The sequence below is a fragment of the Mastigoproctus giganteus genome, chromosome 3, assembly GCF_048544385.1.
Source record: "Mastigoproctus giganteus isolate SK-2022 chromosome 3, ASM4854438v1, whole genome shotgun sequence".
Taxonomy (NCBI): domain Eukaryota; kingdom Metazoa; phylum Arthropoda; class Arachnida; order Uropygi; family Thelyphonidae; genus Mastigoproctus; species Mastigoproctus giganteus.
The window spans coordinates 115,302,061-115,326,727 of NC_143577.1; the positions used below are offsets into that span (position 1 = coordinate 115,302,061).

The 24,667-nt window shown below is 38.9% G+C and overlaps 1 protein-coding gene across 2 annotated transcripts in view; it reads left to right on the top strand.

The window, feature by feature from the left end:
* The window catches only part of LOC150088237 (procathepsin L-like), a 171,509-nt gene that overhangs the window by 122,903 nt on the left and 23,939 nt on the right, over positions 1-24,667 (top strand). For both annotated transcript variants that reach the window (XM_090369398.1, XM_090369399.1), the window contains exon 6: positions 9,468-9,633. In XM_090369398.1, the coding sequence (XP_090225524.1) occupies positions 9,468-9,633 (166 nt within the window). The remainder of the gene's footprint in view (positions 1-9,467; positions 9,634-24,667) is intronic.

Below are 24,667 nucleotides of genomic sequence, written 5' to 3' on the forward strand. Positions count from 1 at the left end.
AAAAGAACCGGATGCAAACGAGTCTTTACGCCTTTACGCATTTTGAAAAGCTTATCCCTTAAAAACCGTAAAGCTTCTTTGTCTGAGCTGAAAAGAGAATGGGAAGAACATATAGGAGTGGCAGCAAGTGCAGTAACAGTCAGAAGAAGCCTCTTCAAAACTAGACTTGTAGCCCGTCGTCCTAAGAAGAAGCCGCTCCTTACAAAAAATGAAAAAGGCCCGATTAATTTGGTATAAGGAGCATGTCAAATGGACCCCCCAAGCAGTGGAAGTCAGTTATTTTCTCGGATGAGAAGAAATTCAACCTGCATGGCTCTGATGGGAGACAAACGATTCACCATAGACGTGGTGAAGAATACCATCCAGACTGTATGGGGTCTACAGTGAAATTTCTTACCAGCCAAATGATATGGAGGTATTTCGTATCACTTGCAGTTTATAAAAGGTTCCGTAAATTCCTATGGATACCTGGCTATATTGGAAGGCAAATTGCTGCCAACCATTAGAGACCATTTCAACCTGCCAAGTAACTGCATCTTTCAGGACGACTCTGCCCCTTATCATCGGGCAAAAAGTGTAAGTAGGCACTTCTGTAGTTACTGTTCATTTCTGCATTAGAGGTTCGACAGTAATATATTTACATTTGTTACAGGTGAAAAAATGGTTGGAAGAACGGTCCATTACAACTGTTACCTGACCAGGAAACAGCCCGGACCTGAATTCTGTAGAGAACTGTTGGCATCATGTGGAATCTGCAGTTGCCAGAAAGAAACCAGACCCTTCGTGAACTTCAGGAAGCCATAATTGGTGTTTGGAACCACGAACTATCAGTTGATTAACTTCAGAAATTGATCTTGTCAATGCCTCAACAGTGTTCTGCTGTCATTAGAGGCGGTTCAACTAAATATTAGTTTGCACCTGGTGAATCTTTTGTTTTTCATTTAAAATGATAAACTGAAGCAAATTGAGTGCTTTTGATAACATTTTAGCCATAATTGTCATGTTTACCAAAACTGTTGTATAAAGGTTGCAAATGCTCATTTTGGAATATTTTGAGAGCACCTGTAAAATATTACTTAGCTTTGCCTTAACTATTAATAAATATCTTTTGTTTATATTTCTATTTGTGATGCTAGTCATTAATAAAAAAAGGTTAGAAATGTTAAATTCCTAGGATATATAATATTTGATTATAGTCTAAGTAGATAAGGTACATGCTGTTTAATGGTATATTATGTTGGAATTTTTTTAATGTGGTGTCTGAAAATATAATACTGATACCATATAAATATAAAGAAATATGTATACCGGCTGGCTGCCCAGTAAAAAATATATACCCATATATCAAGGCACCAAAAAGCTATAATAGCCAATAACAGCCCCCATAGGCCAAACCTAGTAAAGAAAAATCATAAGTAAAATAAGGTAGTAATAATAATATAACACAATATGTTAATTATGGGTAGTAGGATACATTGAAAGGGACGTTATCAAGGGCTAACCCTCTCAGTAATCAACAGAGCTATCAGTTTCTGTTGTCATCTGCCTGTATAACGTAGTCCAAAAAGGTAATATTAAAGTCTTATGGTTAGGTGTATAATTTAGTTGTTTACAGGCAAGATGACAATTAGCCCGACAGATAGCTAACAAATATATAAAGAAAACATGAAAATGCAATTATATAGCATGGAGCAAAAGATAAAGAGAACCAATGTCCATCCATAAAATTTATTATAATATTATACATACGTCAAAAGAAGCAATAGCTAACATAAGGAGAATGGAAGAAAGGTTAAAGTATAGTATCAGTACCTCAATCCCCCTCGAATTACTCTAATAGTTCATAAGGTAAGAAAACTAGGATTAGATAGTATATAGCTAAAAGTAAAGAAAAGGCTTAAAATAATGTACGTAGGATAATACCGGGAGCGTAACTTCCCGTCCCTTATAGAAAGGGATCCTGGTATATCATAAGTTTAATTCTTGAATTTTGGATAATATAAGTAAAAACTTATGAACTTAGCGAACAAAGGAATGGCTATTTCCTACCAGAAACAATGCTTAAGAGATAGCAATAATCTTACCACCAAGCGACTGCAGAAAGTAAAGACCACATGGTAGCACACGTGTGATTATATATCCATAATGTGAAAGCCAGCGCCCTCAAGTCCCTGAAAGTATTATTTGATTGATTTACTTTTTCTATCATTTTCTATTATCCTTAATATTTTATGTACATTATGGGTGTATTGCATGATTGCTTGCAACTACATTGACTCATAAATATTAGTTACAGTTGCTGTCATTATAGCTATTAACTTTCTTTTTTATCACTAATATAAATATATATATATACAGTAAACCCTCGCTATTCACGGGGGTTACGTTCCTGAGAAATGTCGCGAATACCGAAAACGCGAATACTGAGTTATGGCTCCCATAGTAATAAAGGGGTTCCGTTCCAAAGTATGAAATATATAAGAAAAACTAGTCAAAAATTTTGTCTATGTATGTATTATATGTACCTTCATAATATGACTATGTACATAGGCAGTACATAGTGAAATGCAAGCATATGGCATCGAAATGAAAATAAGAAACAATTTAATATTAAATGTAATAGTTATTAGAAATTTCAAACCAGCAGCGCCTTTTCTAGCTAAAAACCTTATCCTGCCAGTCCTATCACCAGTTTCGCTGAATAGTGTTGATAAAAGAGTTTTGCCTTTTCACGAATGATGAGTGAACTTAACGGAATTTTATTTTGAGTTCGGTCTTCTATCCACAGATTTAAAGCCTTTTCCATTTTTCCTAATTTAACATCACGAGTTACAGAGCAAATTTTTGAAGCAATTAGCGCGGTTTCACGGACACTACGGCAGATTTTTTCTTCCGATTTCTTGATTGATCGTACTGTTGACTCATTGATTTTATAATGTTTTGCCACTGAGGAGACACTTTCACCATTAGAAATTTCGTCTAATAACTCAATTTTATTCGCTAGTGTCATCACCTTCTTTGATATTTTCACATTTCTCTTTTTATTCGTAGCCATATTTTTGTAGGGGTTAGAAAGAACTTGACCACAATAAAGTCACTTTCTTCCGTTAACACGCTCGAAAAAGTCTGTTTTACACTGCAAAACGGTAGAGTTATCATTTTTGTAAGCATATTAATTTATAAATTGATAAATTTATTCAGTTTATAAACATATAAATTAAAATCAAACGACGAAACCTTCCATGACTAACACATACTGAACAAGGATTAGCGAGAAACATCCACGCTCGCGATTTTTTCACCCCTCTCCCCCCACCCACTGAGCGCTGTTTTGACCGGCGAAGATAATATTAGCCACGCCCATGTTTTTTATGGCGGAAAATATTCACGGCGTTTTAAAATTCACATTTTTTTAGGTTTCATTTTATATTAAATCGGCGATCGCGAATACGCGAAACCGCGAATACAGATACCGCGAATAGCGGGGGTTTACTGTATATATATAATATATAAACTAACAAAAAAAAAAAAAAAAAAAAACAACAATATATATATTCTAAAGTATAAAAATAAAATGGAGGTAGAGTGAAAATGCAGATTATGAACAAAGTAAATGTCTACCCCTCTCGCCTGGTGTGTTCCCCACTGCCAGCTAACATATCCCACCCCCAGAGCGGGATGGGCAGTTTGACCTTCCTACCGGATTCAACAAGACATGGACTTGACAACTATCACTGATGAAGACATACTGCAGCTTTGCTGCCAACATGCCATTTGACAATATGAACTGGGTACTCTAACCCGGTTCCCTTTAAAACCCCATCCCCAAGCAGGGAAGTTAGGAGACAGGTCTCTGTCTCCTCCCCTTCTGCCTCCCCCATACTTCCCTTGGTGGGGCTTATCTCCACTGACTTCTTTGGGGATGCCTACTCTGTTGTTCCCATCCTTCTACTTGTTTACCCCAGTCCCCAACCCACTCTAACTAAACTGACCGAGTACACCCCTAACAATGCTGCCAAATTCAAATCAGTGTTAAAAAAGAGAGGGTGCTGACTCTCTTTAAAAATTACAGCTGTGAGTTACAGGCTCCGAAAAAGCGATAAGTGTTTGCCTTTTTATTTGCATAATTGTTATTTTATATTGTACTTAATACGTAATCTTATATAGTTACGCTGGTTATTTTTATTTTAATTTAGATAGAGTTTTTGTGGATTACTGCTTGATACACATAGAACCGTTGTTTCATTCGAATCTTGCAGCCATTGTTTTTGTATATAGTGGTAGGGAATTCAAATTTTTAGTTGAGGCAGCTAGGTAGCTCTAACACATAATTATATAGAGTAATATGCTTCACTGTTTCTATTAGATAGCGTAGTATTGACATTTAATTAATTTAATTTTTTTTGATCTTATTAATTTAAAATAGCATGCCCCAAACTAGAGCATCAAAGCAACGGGCACAAAGTGCCAGGAGTGCTGTGACTCGGGGGAGAACTGAGGGGGGGCGATTCTCCAACGCATCACAGCCTAAAAAAATGTGCAACTTGTGAAATGTTTGTTGAACTCTCTGGAATGGAACATGATATTGCCATGGGGGATGTCTTTGTGTGTGCGCGATGTAAGGAAATCAGGCGATAACTCAGCGTTATTATTGGCCTATATGAGAGTTTGAAGGACAGGGTGGATGCCCTCGGAAGATCTAAATTGAGGAGCCCATCAAGCTCTCAGCTGCCCACATCAAAGCCAGAGCTTGGACTTCGTTATCACGCAACACAGCGGCAACCCCCACAGGACCTAGTAGTTGTTGGTGACTCTATTGTCAGGGAAACGGGTAACATGCTTTGTAAAATGGATAGGTGGAACAGGACTAGGGTATGTTTGCCAAGGGCAAAGGTTGATGACACTGTAGAGCGGATATCATCTTTTAAGAGCACAAAAGGTAATATAGTTGTACACTTTGGCACTAATGATATTAAGAGTAGGAGATCGGCAGTAGGCGCCTCCGTAGCCAGGTGGGAAGGAGCAGCAGTGCATAGCACACGCTTCTTGATTAGACCGGGGTTCGAGCCCGTCACCACCAAATACAGAGGATGCGGAAAGGTCAGGGAATGACCACCGCATATCCCCGAGCAATATGGCCTTAGTTGCTAATGCTCCTAAAAACCAAACAAACATCGGCAGAATTACTTAACAAGTACAGGTCACTGTCGAACAAAAGCCAAGAATTAGGGTTGAATTAGAAAGTGTCTGCAATTCTGCCCAGACACGATAGGAGGGAGTATATGATGAGAGCCTTGTCGATCAATTCGGCCCTGGAAAGATTGTGCAAGGCTCAAGGGATAGAATTTTTTTCAGCCTGGTCTGTACTTGTAAACAGGAGAGACTGCTTCTACAGGGATGGGATACACTTAAATAGAAAGGGTGCAAGAATATTTGCTGATACTATCGAGGCAGTGTTAGGTGGGTCGGAAAACTGATAGCTTGGGGGGATACAAGGACTAATAGTTTAACATTACCGTAGGCAGAGGTGAAGGTGATTCTTGCACAACTTCTATCAGAATAAGGAGCGAGGGGTGTTGGGGATTTCAGGGACGGATGGCAGTCATCCTGAAATAGGTGGGTATATGGGATGTGTTAGGGTAACTAGGAATAGGAGCATGTATACCAATGCTAGAAGTATAGTAAATAAATTTGATGGATTTGAAGTGTTGGTCAAGACATCAAAGGGAGATATTGTTGGGATATCAGAGACTTGGTGTCACACAGATATAAGGAATGCAGAACTGGAATTTGGGGAGTACAATGTGTATACAGAAAGGATAGAAAGGGAGGAGGTGTTATGCTGTTAATTAAGAACAACATAAAATCAAAAGAAGTGCACCCAGTTGATATAGATGAACAGTGCACTGTTCAGTCAGTTTGGTGTGACATAAGCACTGCGAAAGCAAAATTAAGAGTAGGAGTGTGTTATAGGCCTAATGACTCGAATGAGTACAATGAACAATTATACAGAGAAATAGAGTGGGCTAGTAAATCAGAATGTCTTATAATGGGGGATTTAACTTCCCAGATATTGACTGGAACTTGTGGGTTGGTCACTCACACACTAGTCAGACTTTTGTGGATTTATTGGATGATTGTTTTCTGCAGCAGCATGATCGAGAGGCAACCAGAGAGAGTAATACTCTTGATCTGGTTATCAGCAGTGATCATTCGTGTATTAAGAATTTGCAGATAAAGGAACCACTAGGTGGCAATGATCACAGTGTACTGATGTGGGATTTACTTAAAGTTATAATTACCATCAGGGGTAAAGGAAAGGGTTTTTGCTTCCGTAAAGGTGAGTACAGTGGTCTCAGAAAGTTTTTAAATTCTGTACAGTGGGATAAACAGACGATGTTACCAACAGTAAATTCTAAGTGGGAAGCATTCAAGGAATTAATCGTGGATGCTACTAAAAGTTTCATACCTATTAAGAAATATTGTTTAAGGTTTAGACCTAAATGGTTATCAAATGAACTAATGAGACTCGTAACAGAGAAGAAAAATGCATGGGATGCATATAAATTATCAAGCGACTCAGAAGCCTATGGCAGATATAAATTAGTCTCTAATCAGTTCACAAAGGAGGTTAGGCAGGCGAAGGCAGATTACAAGAAATCCTTGGTAAAAGATGCTAAGAAAAACAGCAAGGATTTCTTTACTTATATAAACTCAAACGGAAGGGGATGAATCTGATTGGTCCACTTGACATCGATGGTTCGACTATTGATGATCCTGCTCAGATAGCAAACAAACTGAATGAGTATTTTGCATCTACATTCACACATGAGGAATTATTAAGGTTTGAAAATGGCAGAAGGTTATCAAATTGTAGCAGGATACTTAATGATTTTGTAATAACTGAGAGCAAAGTGGAGGAGAAATTGTTGAAGTTAAACATAAGAAAAGCACCTGGGGTGGATGGGATCTATCCAGTTATATTAAAGGAGGTGGCAAAGCAACTAAGCAAACCCTTAGCCGTAATTATGAGAGCATCCTTGGACTCAGGGGAGGTTCCCACGCACTGGAGATGTGCAAATGTATCCCCAATTCACAAAGGGGGATCGAAGGGTGACACGAGTAATTACAGACCAGTTAGTTTAACTTCTGTTCCGGGTAAAATAATGGAGTCACTGGTTAAAGATGCATTGCAGGATCATCTAGACAAGACTGCAGCAATAATTCAGACACAGCATGGGTTTGTTAAGGGAAAGTCTTGTCTGACAAATTTGATAGGATATTATGATGTGGTTACAAAGGAACTGGATGCAAAAAATAATTTTGAAATCATATATTTGGATTTCAGGAAAGCTTTTGACACTATTGCGCATGAAAGACTATTGTACAAATTGGAGCAGAATGGTATTAAGGGTAAGTTGCTACAATGGATAAAAGAATGGTTAAGTGGGAGAAGATAGAGGGTGGTAATCAATGGGTGCTGCTCTTCGTGGACTAATGTTATTAGTGGAGTCCCACAGGGTTCGGTGTTGGGTCCACTGTTGTTTTGTATATTTATCAGTGATATTAATGAAGGTATATCAGGCTAAATGTCGAAGTTTGCAGATGATACAAAGGTTGGCAGGGTTGTTAATGACAGTAATGGCAGTGTGCTACTGCAACAGGATCCAGATAATTTGGGCAGATGGGCTAAGAAGTGGCAAATGAAGTTTAACCTTGACAAATGCAAAGTACTGCATATGGGTAGAAGTAACCCCAGAGAAACGTTCCAACTGTGTGGTACTACACTTAAGGTTGGTAGAAAATGAAAAAGACCTGGGAGTAATTGTGCAGGCAGATATGAAGTTTTCTGAGCAATGCAGACGGGCCGCCAGGGCAGGTCATGGGGTTTTGTCAATGATATATAGGAATTTTGCTAGCAGGGAAAAGGAGGTGATTATTCCTCTGTATAAGGCAATGGTCAGGCCAAGCTTTGAGTACTATGTACAGGTTATGAAGCCTCATTTTAGGAAGGATGTAGATTTACTTGAGCATGTACAGAGAAGGGCAACAAGATTGGTGAGGGTAATGAAGGGATCCTCTTACCAAGAGAGGCTTAAGTTCTGCAAATTGCAGTGGCTGGAGACTAGGCACCTGCGCGGTGATCTGATTGAGGTGTATAAGGCCTTGAATGGGTTGATCACGCTGAATTCTGATGGGATCCTTCCACTTGTTCAGATTACAAACCTAAGGGGACATAAATTCAAATTAAGAAAAGACAGATGTAGAATAGACGTGCGGAAATTTGTCTTTAGCCAGCAGGTGGTTAATTGCTGGAACAAACTTTCATCTGTCGTTGTTTTCTTTTTTTTTTTTTTTTTGGTAGTTGTTGGCGCATCGGCTTCTGTGGCCATAATGCACCTCCCAAGGTTTTTGAAGTATTTTGATCCAAGCCTGAGGCAGGATTCGAACCTGCGACCTTTTGGGTTGCTAGGCAGGCACTTTACCCACCCGGCTAGCCCGGTCGGCTATCTGTCGTTGTGGAAGTTGATAGGTAGAATATATTTAAGGAGGAATTGGACAGGCATTTGGAGGGAATGGTGTGATTTTTTTTTTTGGCTGATGCTGCATAAGCTCATACACATGCTTTCTTGCATCACATGCTGCTGCTACTACTACTATTACTAATTCAACTGCTTTCTCATAAACCTCTTTCGGCCTTTTCAGATTGTGGTGTTCATCCCCCCCCTTTTATTTATACAGGTCTTGCCACTGAAATTCTTGGAAATTAGGTGGTGGAGCCTGCCAGAGTACTTAAATAATCTACTGGGTGCATGATCCCTCCTGGCAAAGTGTGGGCAGCGGTGGGTCTCAATAGGGGCCAGTGGCTAAATGGTAAGAGAAACAATAGAACATAACACTACGCAAAAAGCCAACCCCCCCCTCCCACACACTTTTTAAATCGCTGGCCTCCACAGAGTTCTGTGTCACTTACAAAGAATACAATGCGGGGATGGGGAAACCCCCTGGTGTCATCAGACAACTAACACATTTGTTGGGGTGAATTCTTGTATTTTTTTATTTTTGAGGATATAAAATCCAAAAAGTATCAAAATATTTTTTTAATTTTGCAGGTGGTTTTTCAGGAAATAAAAGATTACATTATATACTACTTTGCATTTATTTATTATGTAGGTTTATTGTATATTTTTCAGGTATAAAATATGAAAACAGTTGGTATTTTAGTTTCAGTTACATAATCATACTCTCTTTATACTCCACTGTGACTACATAAGTCAGAGCAATTTACTTTATTATTTGACAAGAATATTCCCATTAATCATTGGGATGGGGAATATATAAGCAATTGTTTTTGGAAATGTAAATTTATTTTAAATTTGTTTTCCAGTGCTTGTAAAAGTTACTTATGAAGGTTTATGTGGGCTTCTTTAATAATCAGTATGAAAATTTCAATATTACAAATACAGGAAGGGAAATGCCATTTCCATAAGAGCTCAGTTGGAGCTACTGTTTCTGGGTTTATTGACATACCAAGTGGCAAAGAACATAAATTACAAGAAGCTGTTGCAACAGTAGGTCCCATTTCTGTAGCTATTGATGCTAGCCATGAATCTTTCCAGTTTTATTCTGATGGTAAGTGATGCAAATTGAATACAGTATTAGCAACTAAATATCAGTTAAATTTAATGAGATACTCAATTAAATCAATATTTTCATTCTCATAAAGGACAAAAGTTGTCATAGTCAATTTTGATGATGTTGCAATGCACTCATGATATTGCAACAGAAATAATATCCTTTCCATATAAAAAGTTTATAAATTACTTTTGCAAATTTGTTTATTTTTTATTTAAAAAAAATAATAAACAGAATGAGACATAAGTTTCATATGCTGTAATATTAAATTTCATCCTAGCAAGAGCCCAAGTGCTAAACGATGGTGCCCAAGTGATTTCTTGTGCAAATTAGTTATTTCACTTAGTATTGCATGAGGTGGTAGATGACTTTCATCAACCGGTGAAATACCACCACTTTTCTTATTGGACTCTTGAAGTGATGAAACCCATGTTTAGTCTCTAGAGCAAAGTTTCCGGCATCCCCCTCCCCCCATACATCTTCTTCAACCCATGCACGGTACTAAGTACTATAGGTTTTGATACCTTTCGTGTTTGGGGTTTTCATAAAAAAAAAATTAATAATGGCCATATGGTGCGAGGAAGCTTAAGGCTTATACTGCGCTGGCCTAAAAAAAGGCCAGCGCAGTATAAGCCTTAAGCTTCATTATGTACCAGGTACATAATGAGTTTCTGCTGCTCTACTCTGAGACTGATAGCATTAGCATTAGTAGAGGCATACAATGCAAGAAAGCAAGCTTATGCAGCATCAGCCAAAAAAAAAAAATAATAATAATAATAACCCTCCCATTTCACCCCTCCATTCGTTCCAAATGCCTGTCCACAACAAAAGATGGAAGTCTGTTTCACCAATCAACTACCCGCTGGCTAAAGACAGATTTCCTCACATCTGTTCTACAGTTGTCTTTCCTCAATTTGAAACAGTGCCCCCCCTCATGTTCTTAATCCAAACAAGAGGAAGAATCCCATCAGCATTCAGCTTTTTCAACCCATTCAAGACCTTACCTCAATCAGATCACCTTGCAGGTGCCTACTCTCCAGGCACTGCAATTTGCAGAACTTAAGCCTTTCTTGGTAAGAGCATCCCTTTGAGCCCCACACCAATCTTGTTGCCCTTCTTTGTACTCATTCTAGCAACTCTACATCCTAAAATGAGGCCTCCAGACCCGTACACAGTACTCAAGGTGTGACCTGACCATTACCTTGTATAACGGAATAATCACCTCCCTGTCCCTGCTAGCAAAATTCCTATATATCATTGACAAGACTCCATGACCTGCCCTGGCAGCCTGTTTAAACTACTCAGCGAACTTCATATTTGACTGCACAATTATTCCCAGGTCTTTTTCACTTTCCACTTCCCTCAGTGTAGTGCCACACAGTTGGTACTTTTCTCTTCGGTTATTGCTACCCATATGCAATAGTTTACATTTGTCAGTGTTAAACTTCAGTTGCCACTTCTCAGCCCATTTATTATTATTATTAATAGCCATATGGTGCAAGGAAGCCTGAGGCTTATGCTGCACCAGGAAAAAAAAAAAAATTCCCGAGTTACCCTGAGAGAGAGAGAGAGAGAGAGAGAGAGAGAGAGACAAAAGTAGAAGAGAATCACCAAGAAAGAGAAGAATGATGATATCCAGCTCAGGACCCCGTATGTGCCAAGCTCATACTCACCAGATGTGAATCCCTCCCACCCCAGGGTTGAGCAACTTATCTAGATCCAGTTGGAGTAGTATACTGTCATTAACAGCCCTGCCAACCTTTGTATCATCTGCAAACTTGGACATTAAACCTGATATACCTTCATCAGTATCATTGATAAATATACAAAACAACAATGGGCCCAACACCAAACCCTGGGGAACTCCCCTAATAACATTTGTCCACGAAGAGCAGTGTCCATTGATTTCCACTCTCTGTCGTCTCCCACTCAACCATCCATTTATCCATTGTAGCAACTTACCCTTAATTACCCTTAGCATCAGCAAATATTCTTGCACCCTTTCTATTTAAGTGTATTCCATCCCTGTAGAAGCAGTCTCTCAGCAAGCACAAGCTAGGCTGAAAAAAATTCTATCCCTTGAGCCCTGCACAGTCTCTCCAGCGCCAAATTGATTGACAAAGCTCTCATTATATACTCCCTCCTATTGTGTCTGGGCAGAATTGCAGATAGTGTCACTGATAATGTCATAGTGTCAGCTGTTAAAAACATCTTTACTGCAGGAACTCATTATGAAACTGGTACAGTAAAATAAATAAAAAAGTATTACGGCATTATTTTTATTTAAAAAATAATTTCAGTACAATGAAATACAATTTTGAAGACTAAATGTGCAATTCATAATATGTTATGGGTTGAAATTAACTATATAATATTGGTATCTCGTGAAGGTAGCCACAATATGACATAAAATGAAACGATGCTTTTACACTACTTATGTAGTTAAACTTATGGGTAAACTATGGTGTAATTTATAGTTTATTTCTACCCATATCATATTATGCCTTGCACGTTTAGTCTTCAAAATATTATTATTACCTGCACCATTTGGCATCTCTCATATTGGGGAATTAACTTCTCCACCGTGATGGCATGTTAGCATTACCATGGTACCTGCCCTCCCACCGATGAGTGAGCCAACAAGCTCCGAAGCATCTGGGTGGTGGTGCCCACTGAGAATAAATAACAGTAGTCTCCTCTATTAGAGAAGCGTTGTTTATTCGAAGTAGAGCAATACCTGGTATCTCATTGTGAAAGTATACACAATGTGAGATAAAATCAAATAATGCTTTTACACTGCTTATGTAGTTAAACTTGTGGGTAAACTAATGGTGTATTTACACCAATATTATATAATGAAATACAATTAATGGAATTTTTCATTGTACTAGTGTACAATGAAATAATTCGTATATTATTTCATTGTACACTAGTACATTAATAAAATTATAATAATATTAAAATTATTGGTCTATGGTAATTGAAATAAGATATAATTTTGACACTCAAATGATTTTAATTCCCGAGTGAATACTGCATCGATTGTAATTCCATTACGTGTAGTATTTACTAAAGTATTTCACTTAATATTTAAATTGAAGACAATTAACAAAACTTCTCTCCAGCCTCAGAATTTAATTCTAGACTGAAATCACCAGCGAGAACTATAGGTATACGATCCAGTGGCTCTTCCAATTAATTTTGCATCTTCAATGGAATACAGCAGGGGTGGCCAACAAGTCGATCACGATGAATTTTAAATATATATAAAAAATATCCCCAGGGGCTCACATCTGGTGAGCATGTGCTTGGCACACACCCAGTGTCCTGAGCTGGATATCATCATTTTTCCCTTTCTTGGTGATTCCCTTCTATTTCTGACTATCTCTCTCTCTCTCTCTCTCTCTCACACAGGGTAATTTAGAAATTTTTTTCTTTTTTGGTTGGTGCAGCAGAAGCCTCAGGCTTCCTTGTATCATGTGGCTAATAGTAATAATAATAAATAGATTAGTCTAAATCTAAATGTTATTATTAAGTGCTCCACTGCATACACTTCACTTATTAAAATCTGTCGAACCACGTGACTACTCTTGTCACTGCGCAGCCGCCAGGCTTGTCTAGTGAAAATTCATGCAGTTACATTGTGGAGAGCATAGTGTATATGTCGAATTGTTATTTAGCGTACTGACAGTAAGCTAAATTAATAACTGGACAGTACTTATACGTTAATTTGATTTAAAACGAACACTACGAAAAAGAATGTGTCATTTTCATCAAGAGTGGGAACTAGAATACTTTTTTTGTAATGATAAAAGAAACATGTTTGATTTGCAATGCTTCCATGGCTATGCCCAAAAAAGGAAAAGTAGAAAAGCACTTCAATGCACTCCATGGTAAATACCAATTGGATTTTCTTCATGACACCTAATTTACAATCTAAAGCAGTAACATTTAAAGTGAGTCATCCTCTTGCAAAAATGCAAACTATTTTATGATGGTCATAAAATAGTTTGCATCATTCCATTTTTAGAAATAACAGATTCTCTTTTTGAAAATTTTAAGAACAAAAATGAAATTAGAAGTGCTCTTCAAGATCAGCAATTATCTCAAAATACTGTGATGCGATGCATCGAAAAAATGAGTAAAAATGTGAGCAAACAATTGTGTGCTCATATTGCTAATTTTGTGTCCTTTTCTTTACAACTGGATGAATCTAGACGTCAGTGATACAGCTCAATTGCTTGTTTTTATTCATATGGTTTTCGATGATCCTGCCACTAGAGAAGAACTGCTGGGTATAGTTTCGTTAAAAGAAATAACTAGAGGTCTTGATATGTTTACCGCATTCAAAATTTTATTGAAAAAAAAATTAAATTACCACTCTTTAAGCTCGTATATAAAGAAATGATGGGGCATCTTAATGGATTCATCGCATTGTGCCAAAAGAATGACGAATTCCGAGATATTTTTTGTTACTGCTGTATCATCCACCAACAAGTGCTAGCCAGCAAAAGGTTAAATACTAAAAGTGTTATGGACATAACTTTCAAAATCGTGAATTCCATCAGAGGACAATCTCTTTAAAGGAGACTTTTCAAAATGCAACTCAATGAAAAAGAACCAGATCTGATATTACACACAGATGTGAAGTAGCTGAGTCAGAGTAAGTCTCTACAGAGATTTTGAAATTTGCTGAATGAAATTAAAAAATTTGTTGATCAAACTTTTTTTGGGCAGATGATTATCAGTAGCTACAAAATACGGAGTGGTTGTGTAATATGGCTTTTTTTGGCAGATTTTACCAGTAAATTAAGTAATCTGAATTTGGAATTACAAGGAAAAAATAAAAATGTGGATGATATGATTAGTAGTATTTCTGCGTATAAATATCAATTTTTGGCAAAGGCTAAGGATCTAAAAGGAAAAAATTTCGATCATTTTGCAAATATGCAAGATCATTTGCAAAAATGTCCTGTTTTTGAATTTAATAGTGAGAAATGTTTCTGAAATTGAGAAAGTTGTGGATGATTTTGAAACCAGATTCAGTGATTTTAAAACCGTTGAAGACATTGTTCAATATAATTCTTATCCATTTAATGTCGACTTAGATACAAAACAGATTGCAGAAAAATTCACTGAGATTTTCACATGGAGAAAATATTACTTGAAAATGAAATTATTACATTGTGAAATGATATCTTCCTAAAAGCCAGATCATCAGAAAAAGATTTTTGGAAATGTGTTTTTCGAGAAAAGTACCCAAATGTAAAAAAATGCAGTGAACTTTTAAATTCCTGTTTCGGTTCCACATATCTATACAAATAGTATTTGCATTTGAAACAAACAAATGTGAAGAATCGCTGTTCTCTTGCGGACTTACAGAAGATTCTTTACTATTGGCCTTATCAAGTATATACCCGATTTTGAAAGCTTGGCAGATTACATAAAGACACAAACTTCACATAAATTGAAAATTTAATTAGGTATGAATTTAAAATAAGAATCTGAATTGTATTTAATTTTAAAATTTAGAAACAACATTTTTCAATATGTGTCGATTAACTTTTTTAACCATGTGCAATGAAATTCTTGAGATGGTAGATTGCGGCACATTTTAAAGAAAAAATATAGATCACATCACAATTTAAGTTAGCCACCCCTGGAATACGGCATTAAATTCTTGTTTATGAATTTTTGAATTATATCTTAACGACATCCCTAGAGTGATGTATATGGCAACGATGAAAATAGATTCACTATTGAATTTGCACAAAGATCCACAAATGTCTCCAATTTCATCTGATATCGCTGTCGTATTGCTGCTATTACGTTGTGCAAGGATATGTGGGTACTGATGGTAATTGAACCTTCACGTTGATATAGCGCAACACCACCACTATGAACATCAGACCTTTTAAATTGAGTCACACATTGGAATAGTTTAAGTAATATATGTTCATTATTACATTATTATCCAACCACGTTTCACTTAATATAAATATTTTGGAATGCTCTAAGGTTGTGTCTGTTTCGATATCTCAAACATGGGTCCGTAAACTTTCATTGACGATATAGATATACCACTTTGTATGAAATCTTGCCGTTCATCCTGTAGAGACGGTAGCTTATTATTTTTCAAGCTGTCTAGTTCAGCACTAAGTTCTATATTACTAGTAGCTTAGCCATGGTGAAATGTGAAATCGTCGTGGGGATTTATAATATATAAACCTTGCAATGAGGTCACTCAAGATAGTGACATGAAAATACAAGTTGCTGTTGATGATCTTTCTCATAATTATATACAACATTGTCGAACGTCCCTCCTTGAGAATTATGTTTAGTCAAAGCACAAGCACATACTAAAGGAAATTGTGTATGTCTACATGTTAATTTCTTATTGTTCTTGAATGGAATCGTAGTTGCTCGTTTTATAATAGGTACAGATTGACTAGGTGACTGTTTATCTTTCACATAATTTTATTGAAATTAAATCAAAATCATGACTCAGACCAGAGCAGCAAAGCAAAAGGCGCAAGCTAATGGGAGTTCGAGAGTAGCCTTGTGCAGGCAAAGTTTTTTGCTGCTCCTGGAATAGGGAAGTTTTTTCTGTTTTATTTTTTCTGTTTTATCTGAATCACAGCCAAAAGGCTGTGATTCAGAGGGCAACTGTCCCCCTCAGTTCTCCTCTGAGCCACAGCACTCCCATTAGCTTGAGCCTTTTGCTTTCTGCTCTGGTCTGAGTCATGATTTTGATTTAATTTCAATAAAAGTTCAATTTCAGTACAAAATTATAACCCTAAACTTGTATCCCAACACAGTTATAAAGCTATATATATAAGGAATGTATATATATAATATATATATATAAGGAATGCAGAAATGGAATTTGGGGAGTACAACATCTACAGAAAGGATAGACAGGATAGGAAGGGAGCAGGAGTTATGCTATTAGTTAAGAAACACATCAAATCCAAGGAAGTGAAGCCAGTCGACATCGCTGGACAGTGCAGTGTCTAGTCAGTTTGGTGTGACATAAGCATTGGAAGATCAAAATTGAGAGTAGGAGTGTGCTATAGGCCTAATGACTCTGATGAGTATAATAAGGAACTGTACAGGGAAATAGAGTGGGCCAGTAAATCAGAGAATCTTATAATGGGGGTATTTTAATTTCCCAGATACTGACTGGAATTTGTGGGTTGGTCACTCACACACTAGCAAGACTTTTGTGGATTTATTGGATGATTGTTTTCTACATCAGCATGTTTGGGAGGCAACAAGAGGGAGTAATACTCTTGATTTGATTATCAGTAGTGATTCTTCATGCATTAAGAATCTGCAGATAAAGGAACCACTAGGTGGCAGTGATCACAGTGTGCTGAAGTGGGATATACTCAAAGAGAACTACCATCAGGGGTAAAGGGAAGGGTTATTGCTTTCGTAAAGCCGACTACGATGGTCCGAGACAGTATTTAAAATTCTATACAGTGGGACCAACCGATGATGTTACCAACAGCAAATTCAAGGTGGGAAGCATTCAAAGAACTTATCTTGGAAGCTACTAGAATTTACATACCAACTAAGAAATATTGTTCAAGGTTTAGGCCTAAATGGATGTCAGATGAACTAATGAGACATATGGCAGAGAAGAAAAATGCATGGGATATATATAAATTAACACGTGACACAGAAGCCTATGATAGATATAACTTGATTTTTAACCAAGTTACGAAGGAGGTTAGGCAGGCGAAGGCAGATTACGATAACTCTTTGGCAAAGGATGCAAAGAAAAACAGCAAAGAGTTCTTTACTTATGTATACTCTAGAAGGAAGGGGATGAATCAGATTGGTCCACTTGATATCAATGGTTCAACTGTTGGTGATCCTGCTCAGGTAGCTAACAAACTAAATGAATATTTTGCATCGACATTCACACATGAGGAATTATTCAGTGAGAGGAATGCCAGAGGTGTATTCAACCCTGGCAGTAAGCTAGATAATCTTGTAATAACTGAGAGTGAGGTGGAGGAGAAATTGTTGATGATAAACACAAGAAAGGCACCTGGGGTGGATAGGATCTATCCAGTTATATTAAAGGAGGCAGCAAAGGAAGTAAGCAAACCCTTAGCCATAATTATGAGAGCTTCCTTGGACTCAGGGGAGGTACCCATAGACTGGAGATGTGCAAATGCGATCCCAATTCACAAAGGAGGATCAAAGGCTGACACAAGTAATTATAGACCTGTGAGTTTAACCTCTGTTCCAGGAAAATTAATGGAGGCACTGGTTAAAGAAGCACTGCAGGATGACCTAGACAATACTTCAGTTATAGCTTGGACACTGCATGGTTTTGTTAAGGGGAAGTCTTGCCCGACCAATTTGATTGAATACTATGATGCAGTCACAAAAGAACTGGATGCAGGGAATAACTTTGATATTATATACTTGGATCTTAGAAAGATTTTTGATACTGTTGCACATGGTTGGTTGGTTTGGTTTTATTGGCGCATTAGCTACTAAGGCTATAATGCGCCAAGACCATGTCATTTATAAAAAAGTTTAAGTTTTCAGTGACCTAATTAGTTAGGTTGCTATGTCCAAAGGTATAACAAATATATAAAGGAAAAATGTAAACTTTATATTCGATTAAAAATATTTATTGATTTTAAAAAGCTAAAAACAGCAGACACATTGTCATTGTCGGATAAAATCTGACTGAGTGTATATGGCTCAGTCAGATGACTAAAAGCGGTAAAACAGATATTTCTAAAATCTGGACAATCAATTAAAATGTGTCTCATGGATAAAACTGTGCCACAGTTCTCGCACATAGGACAGTCATCTGCCCTCAGCAGAAAAGAATGTGTAAGATGACCGTGTCCTATGCGCAGACGAGCTAGAACAACTTCCTCCTTACGATTCCTGCGCAGACTAGACTGCCACGGTTCAGGCAACCAGAGAAAGTAACACTCTTGATCTGGTTATCAGCAGTGATCATTCGTGTATTAAGAATTTGCAGATAAAGGAACCACTAGGTGGCAGTGATCACAGTGTGCTGAAGTGGGATTTACTCAAAGAGGTAACTACCGTCAGGGGTAAAGGAAAGGGTTTTTGCTTCCGTAAAGGGGAGTACAGTGGTCTCAGACAGTTTTTAAATTCTGTACAGTGGGATCAACTGACGATGTTACAAACAGTAAATTCTAAGTGGGAAGCGACTAGACTTTATATACCGATTAAGAAATATCGTTCAAGGTTTAGGCCTAAATGGTTATCAAATGAACTAATGAGACTTGTGACAGAGAAGAAAAATGCATGGGATGCATATAAATTATCAGGTGACGCAGAAGCCTGTGGCAGATATAAGCTAGTCTGTAATCAGGTCACAAAGGAGGTTCGGCAGGCGAAGGCGGATTACGAGAAATCTTTGGCAAAAGATGCTAAGAAAAACAGCAAGGATTTCTTTACTTATATAAACTCTAAAAGGAAGGGGATGAATATGATTGGTCCACTTGACATCGATGGTTCGACTGTTGATGATCCTGCTCAGATAGCAAACAAACAATCAGTATTTTGCATCTACATTCACACGTGAGGAATTATTACAATTTGAAAATGGAAGAAGGTTATCAAATTGTAGCAGTGTGCTTAATGATTTTGTAATAACTGAGAGCAAAGTGGAGGAGAAATTGTTGAAGTTAAACATAAGAAAAGCACCTGGGGTGGATGGGATCTATCCAGTTATTTTAAAGGAGGCGGCAAAGCAACTAAGCAAACCCTTAGCCATAATTATGAGAGCATGCTTGGACTCAGGGGAGGTTCCCACGGACTGGAGATGTGCAAATGTGTCCCCAATTCACAAAGGTGGATCGAAGGGTGACACGATTAATTACAGACCAGTTAGTTTAACTTCTGTTCCGGGTAAAATAATGGAGTCGCTGGTTAAAGATGCATTGCAGGATCATCTAGACAAGACTGCAGCAATAATTCAAACACAGCATGGGTTTGTTAAAGGAAAGTCTTGTCTGACAAATTTGATTGGTTATTATGATGTAGTCACAAAGGAACTGGATGCAAAAAATAATTTTGATATCATATACTTGGATTTCAGGAAAGCTTTTGACACTGTTGCGCATGGAAGACTACTGTACAAATTGGAGCAGAATGGTATTAAGGGTAAGTTGCTACAATGGATAAAAGGATGGTTAAGTGGGAGAAGACAGAGGGTGGTAATCAATGGGTGCTGCTCTTCGTGGACTAATGTTATTAGTGGAGTCCCACAGGGTTCGGTGTTGGGTCCACTGTTGTTTTGTGTATTTATCAATGATATTGATGAAGGTATATCAGGCTTAATGTCGAAGTTTGCAGATGACACAAAGGTTGGCAGGGTTGTTAATGACAGTAATGGCAGTGTGCTACTGCAACAGGATCTAGATAATTTGGGCAGATGGGCTAAGAAGTGGCAACTGAAGTTTAACCTTGACAAATGCAAAGTACTGCATATGGGTAGAAGTAACCCCAGAGAAATGTACCAACTGTGTGGTACTACACTTAAGGTGGTAGAAAATGAAAAAGACCTGGGAGTAATTGTGCAGTCAGATATGAAGTTTTCTGAGTAGTGCAGACAGGCTGCTAGGGCGGGTCATGGGGTTTTGTCAATGATATATAGGAATTTTGCTAGCAGGGAAAAGGAGGTGATTGTCCCTCTGTATAAGGCAATGGTCAGGCCACGCCTTGAGTACTGCGTACAGGTCTGGAGGCCTCATTTTAGGAAGGATGTAGATTTGCTTGAGCGTGTACAGAGAAGAGCAACACGATTGGTGAGGGGAATGAAGGGATTTTCTTACCAAGAGAGAGGCTTAAGTTCTGCAAATTGCAGTGGCTGGAGACTAGGCACCTGCGCGGTGATCTGATTGAGGTCTATAAGGCCGTGAATGGGTTGAGCACGCTGAATTCTGATGGGATCCTTCCACTTGTTCAGATTACCAACCTACGGGGACATAAGTTCAAATTAAGAAAGGACAGATGTAGAATAGATGTGCGGAAATTTGCCTTTAGCCAGCGGGTGGTTAATTGCTGGAACAAACTTCCATCTGTCGTAGAAGTTGATAGGTTAAATAAATTTAAGGAGGAACTGGACAGGCATTTGGAGGGAATGGTGTGATTTTTTTTTTTTTTTTTGGCTGATGCTGCATAAGCTCCTACACTTGCTTTCTTGCATCATGTGCCACTACTACTACTACTACTAATTACAGGCTTTATACAATATAATTTATTCACAGTCTGTCTATTCCACGAATCCTGCCATTGGGAGTGAATCTTCTCGTGTATTATTAGCCTGTAGTCTGTATAAGGGACTAACAGGCAGCGGTTATTATTGGGAATTACTGATTTGGCTGCGGCGTTAGCCAAATCATTTCCCCTAATCCCAATGTGGCTGGGAATCCAGCAGAAGCGGATGTCATATTCGCGTTCATGGAGAACGTGAATCTTCTGCTGAATGCTAGACAGAACTGGATGGGGATTATACCTCACAGATATTAAAGCCTGTAACATGCTAAGAGAGTCGGAATATAAAATGAACTGTTGGTATTGGCATTTACTAATATGATCCAAGGCTAACTCTACAGCATGCAGCTCTGCAGTAAATATGCTGCATTCAGAGGGAATCTGCTCTGATATAGTGCTGTCTGTAAAGACAGCAGCAGATCCCACATATGATTCTGACTTCGAACCGTCTGTGTAGACTGGCGCGAAGTCGGAATATTCAGTTCGGTGTGCTGAATGAAGCTGCAGGTAGACACATGATGGAGTGTCCGACTTTCCCCAGTTTCTAAGCGACAAGTCGCATGCTGGGACACGAGCATGCCAGGGTGGAAAGGGTTGCTTTGATGTTTGGGCAACCTTGTCTACCTTGATATTAAGTTCATTGAGTAGCTCTTGGAGACGAATACCAAAAGGACGATTGGCAGTCTTACGGGTATTGTATAAGTTTTCCCATCGTGGCTCAAAAACGAAGGGCGACGTAGGATGGTCTGGCAGGGATTTCAGTTTTAAAGCGTACTTTAAAGACAACTGCTTACGTCGAAACGATAACGGTGGTTCGTTTGCTTCGACGTATAAACTCTGGACAGGAGATGTTCGAAATGCTCCAGTAGCGATACGTATAGCCTGATGATGGACAGGATCCAGCCATCAAAGTACACTGTCTCTGGCTGAAGAATATACTTGGGACCCATAATCTAATTTGGATCACACAAGTGCACGGTAATGCTGTAGAAGGGTGCATCGATCTGCACCCCAAGATGAGGACAGCGAATGGAGCATATTAAGGGCTCTTGTGCACTTTGTGCGGAGTTGACGAATATGATCCAAAAACGTTAATTTTTTATCGAATATGAGTCCCAAGAATTTTGTGTTCGCTGCTACTGGAATGGCATTTTGTCCGAGCCTTAATTCAGGTTCAGGATGAAGATTACGCTTGCGACAAAAGTGTACGCAAACGGTCTTCTCCGGCGAGAACCTGAAGCCATTAACAAGTGCCCAGGAATTCAGACTATCAATGGCTTTCTGCAGTTGTCTTTCAATAACCCTCATGTTGCACGACTGGCAAAAAATGCTAAAGTCATCAACATAGAGGGCACTGTTTACAGTCGGAGGAAGTTGTTCTGTGATGGAATTTATTTTGATGGCAAAAAGCGTGACACTTAATACTGATCCTTGTGGTACTCCCTCCTCTTGGCTAAAGGAGCGAGAGAGTGAGGATCCCACACGAACTTGGAACGATCGATTGGCTAAAAAGGTTTGAATAAAAAGGGGGAGATGCCCTCTAAGGCCTAGGCTATGTAAATCTTTTAAAATGCCAAATCTCCAAGTTGTGTCATACGCTTTTTCCATGTCAAAGAACACCAACACCAAGTGTTCGCGTTTTAGGAAGGCGTCCCGGATGGATGCTTCCAATCTAATAAGATGGTCCAAAGTGGACCGGTTCCTTCGGAAGCCGCACTGGATGTTGGAGAGAAGGTCATTTGACTCCAGATACCATATTAAGCGAGAATTAACCATTCTCTCCAGGATTTTGCACAGACAGCTAGTCAGAGCAATAGGACGATAGTTGGTGGTGACTTTTGGATCCTTTCCTGGCTTAGGGAAGGCAAGAACGATTGCCTTTCGCCAGGAGTCCGGAAACTGCCCTTCAGTAAAGATTCTGTTATACAGAAGGAGCAGACAATCCATAGATTTTGGTGAAAGATGTTTCATCATTTCATAATGGATGCCATCTGGTCCAACGGCACTTGCTTTGGAAAGCGCGAGGGCTCTTTTGAGTTCCTGAATAGTGAAATCCCCGTTGTAGGGATAAATGCTCCTACATTTAAAGTTAAGTGCCTGTTTTTCGATTTTGTATTTTAGGACCAGGAACTCTGGGGAATATGAAGATGTTGCAGAGATGTTAGAGAATGTTTCCCCAAGAGCATTGGCTATTGCAGTTGGATCTGCAATAGCGCATCCATTATAATCTAGGATTGAAGAAGGGTGGGATGTATAATTCCCCTTCATTTTCCGGATTTTATCCCAGACTACCTTAGAGTTGGTAGACTGGTTAATAGATGATGTAAAACGGATCCACGATTCCTTTTGACTCTGACGACGGATGTAGCGTGCTTTGGCTCGTGCACGCTTGAAGGTTATTAGATTAGCAGTGGTGGGATATCGGCGGAATAGCCCCCACGCTTTGTTTTGACCCTTTTTTGCTGCTGTGCATTGTGAATTCCACCAAGGTTTGGGAAATGGTGGAAACCGGGCAGATGTTTTTGGAACAGCATTCGCAGCTGCTTGGACAATATTTTCTGTGATGTACTTAACTGCATCATTGATAGGCTCTTGACTGACTGTGCTAAGATCAAAATTTGCCTGATGTTGGAAGGCAGTCCAGTCAGCCTGATCTATCTTCCACCGTGGTAACCTAAAAGGAAGACATGGCCTCCCACTGTGTAACAAGGTTATCACGGGGAAGTGATCGCTTCCAGTATGGATTCTCCTCCACTTCCCAAGTGAGTGAAGGGAGTAGAGAAGGGGAGCAGATAGAGAGATCAATGGCAGAAAAAGTACGGGTAGGCATGTGGAAGAAGGTGTTTGTTCCAGTATTTAGAAGGGAAAGGTCATTGTCATTTAGCATATGCTCTATGACTCGTCCCCTTCCGTTGATGTTGGCACTACCCCACAGGGTGTTATGTCCATTCATATCCCCGAGAAGTAAGAAAGGGGGAGGCAACTGCGTTAGAAGATCATCAAGGTCTTCCTGGTAGATGTCAGTCCCAGGTGGCAAATAGATAGAGCAGACGGTTAATAAAAATCCCACCGTAAGGCGAATTGCAACAGCTTCTATGCTAGTTGTAATTAGCAAGGGCTGCACTGGGGTCTGGTTACCCACAAGGATAGCCACTCCCCCATGTACAGCGCCATCCGCAATTCTATCCTTACGAAAAATTGTGGTGTTATGCATCGTGGGATCGTCATTTGCCTTTAGATATGTCTCCTGCAAGCAAAAGCAAACTGGCTCGTGCTTTTGCAGGAGGGCCTTGATGTCATCAATATTTCGCCGGAATCCACGACAATTCCATTGTAGGAATTTAGCCATTATTTTGGCTTGGTGGGTCCATCAGGCGGCTTCCGAGGTGCTGAGGGCTTAATTTTATCAGTCTTGGATTTATCTTTTTTGGGGAAGAATGGACGCTGTCCCGTGTCCATTTCTTCCTCCGCAAAGAGTTCCAAGACTGAATCTTCGGGTACCTCCTTCTGCTCGACATCCATCTTTTCTTGGGTACTAGGGGGGCCTTCCCCTTTTTTATTCTTTTCTTTCATAGTTACCTTTGGAACTTGTGGAGCATTAGGAGGTACCGATATAGGAGTGGCAGCTGATTGGTCCTTCTGCGCAGGTTTTTGAGAACTTAAAAGGTAACGCGCGACAGGAGTGAAAGACTCCTTTGGAGGAATGGTCATGTCCGTCTGAGTTCCGACGGAACATCTCCCTGCTACC